The following is a 1,739-nucleotide window of genomic DNA, read 5'->3' on the forward strand; positions in this document are numbered from 1 at the left end:
CCCTGAAGAAATATCTGCTTTTGTTCTTCAAATTTAAAGAAACAACTCATCCATAAAACGGGAGTCAAAGAAATTAATATTCGTGCCGTGTTGTGCTGCCCCGTTTCGTTTAATGACGTACAAAAGGAAGCCACTTTAAGGGCTGCTCAATACGCTGGAATCGATGTCGTCAAATTAATCCCGGAACCAACTGCTGCCTTCTATTTCTATGGCATTCAAAAACACGCATTTAACATTGAAAATGATATCACCAAAAAAGATACAAAAGTGCCTACTCGATACCCTAAAATGCCAACTGAAATTAATGAAGGAATATTCTTGACCTTCGACTTTGGAGGAGGAACTTTGGACACAACCGTCGCTCAACTTAAAAATTCGAAGATTACGTTTTTGGCGGTGAACGGGGATCCGAAACTTGGAGGTATCGACATCGACTTAAAGTTGACAGAAATAGTCAAAATGAGGTGGAAAAAAGAAGATGAAAATAGATTCAATACTGTCTTTTTTGTTGGTAAGAAGCTCACTCCAAGCAACGAAAAGATATTAAAACGACGCGAATATAGACTTCGAAAATTAGTGGAAAAGGCGAAGATTGCTCTTTCAATAGCACAACAAAGTGTTGTTGATTTGTCAGAGTTTTATTGTGGAGTTGATATTGACGATGATGTTAAAACACCGAACATAGCAATTTCAAAAGAAGACATTGAAATTGGATGCAAAAATATTTTCCAGAGGTGTTTAAATCTTGTCGCACAAACACTTTTAGAATCCAAAGTGCCAAAGAACAAGTTGACTAAAATTCTGTTAGTAGGAGGCAGTTCACAAATGCCGTATGTGCAAACGCTACTTGAGAAAGAATACGGCAAAATAGTTTTAAAGGATTGCGACTGTAATGTAGTAGTGGCTGAAGGAGCTGCTCTATATTGTCGCAATATGGCACTTCATGGGGAAACAAATGTGAATGAAATTACATGTAACGAAATTGAAATGAGCGGAGTGGATAGTACTAACAAGAAGGTGGTGGTACCAATTATTGAAAAGGGAACAAAAATTCCTTTTAGTAACACGTTCCCCGTTTTTCCCATTAGAAATGACGTGATTGTCGAATTGTATGAAAACAAGAAGAAAATCGGCGTGTTCGTAATTGATAAGATTCAGAAAAAGACCAAAAATGAGTTGTTCGAATGCGAAGTTAAAATCAATACATTTGGTATTCTGGAGGTAAAATGTATCGGGGAAAACAGATGTGCAGTGAATGTTGACAGAGAGAGGATACAGACCGAATCCGAAGATATGAAAAAGAAAAAAGATTACATCGAGTCGTTCTTAAGTTGCTGAAAGTAAAGTCGAAGTGCATTACATTCATTTTTATTTTTTTTATAATAATTTATAATGTTTTACATTTCATCTACGGTTTATGATTTTCATATCGTAACATTAATTTTCTTCCATAGGTCTGAGCCAAGAAATTAAAAGAAAATGTAAGCGGTGCACAAACGGACTGTTTGAATGCGTTACAAAGTTTTTTTAATGCTCTGTATCACTCAGTCTTTATCGACTTGAGAAGACTACAAGTAAAAACATTGGTGTGAATTGCTATTTTAAACAACAATAAGTTGATGCAGTGTTTACTAACAACATACCAATGTTGTTGGCAAAATGTATTTTATTCATCAAATTATTTTTTAAATTTTAGAAAACATTTTTTTTTAGTTCGGTATGTTTGGTTTTAAAAAGTA

General features: G+C 34.8%; 1 protein-coding gene across 1 annotated transcript; it reads left to right on the forward strand.

Moving 5' to 3' along the window:
* Positions 1-9: 9 nt before the first annotated feature.
* Positions 10-1,338, forward strand: EIN_484230 (DnaK family protein; the record flags this gene model as incomplete). The annotated part of the gene is made up of 1 exon (XM_004255844.1): positions 10-1,338. A coding segment is annotated over one exon (1,329 nt), but the record flags the coding sequence as incomplete, so codon positions are not given.
* Positions 1,339-1,739: the final 401 nt, after the last annotated feature.

This window comes from Entamoeba invadens (genome assembly GCF_000330505.1).
Source record: "Entamoeba invadens IP1 unplaced genomic scaffold scaff_1105074726715, whole genome shotgun sequence".
Taxonomy (NCBI): Eukaryota; Evosea; order Mastigamoebida; family Endamoebidae; genus Entamoeba; species Entamoeba invadens.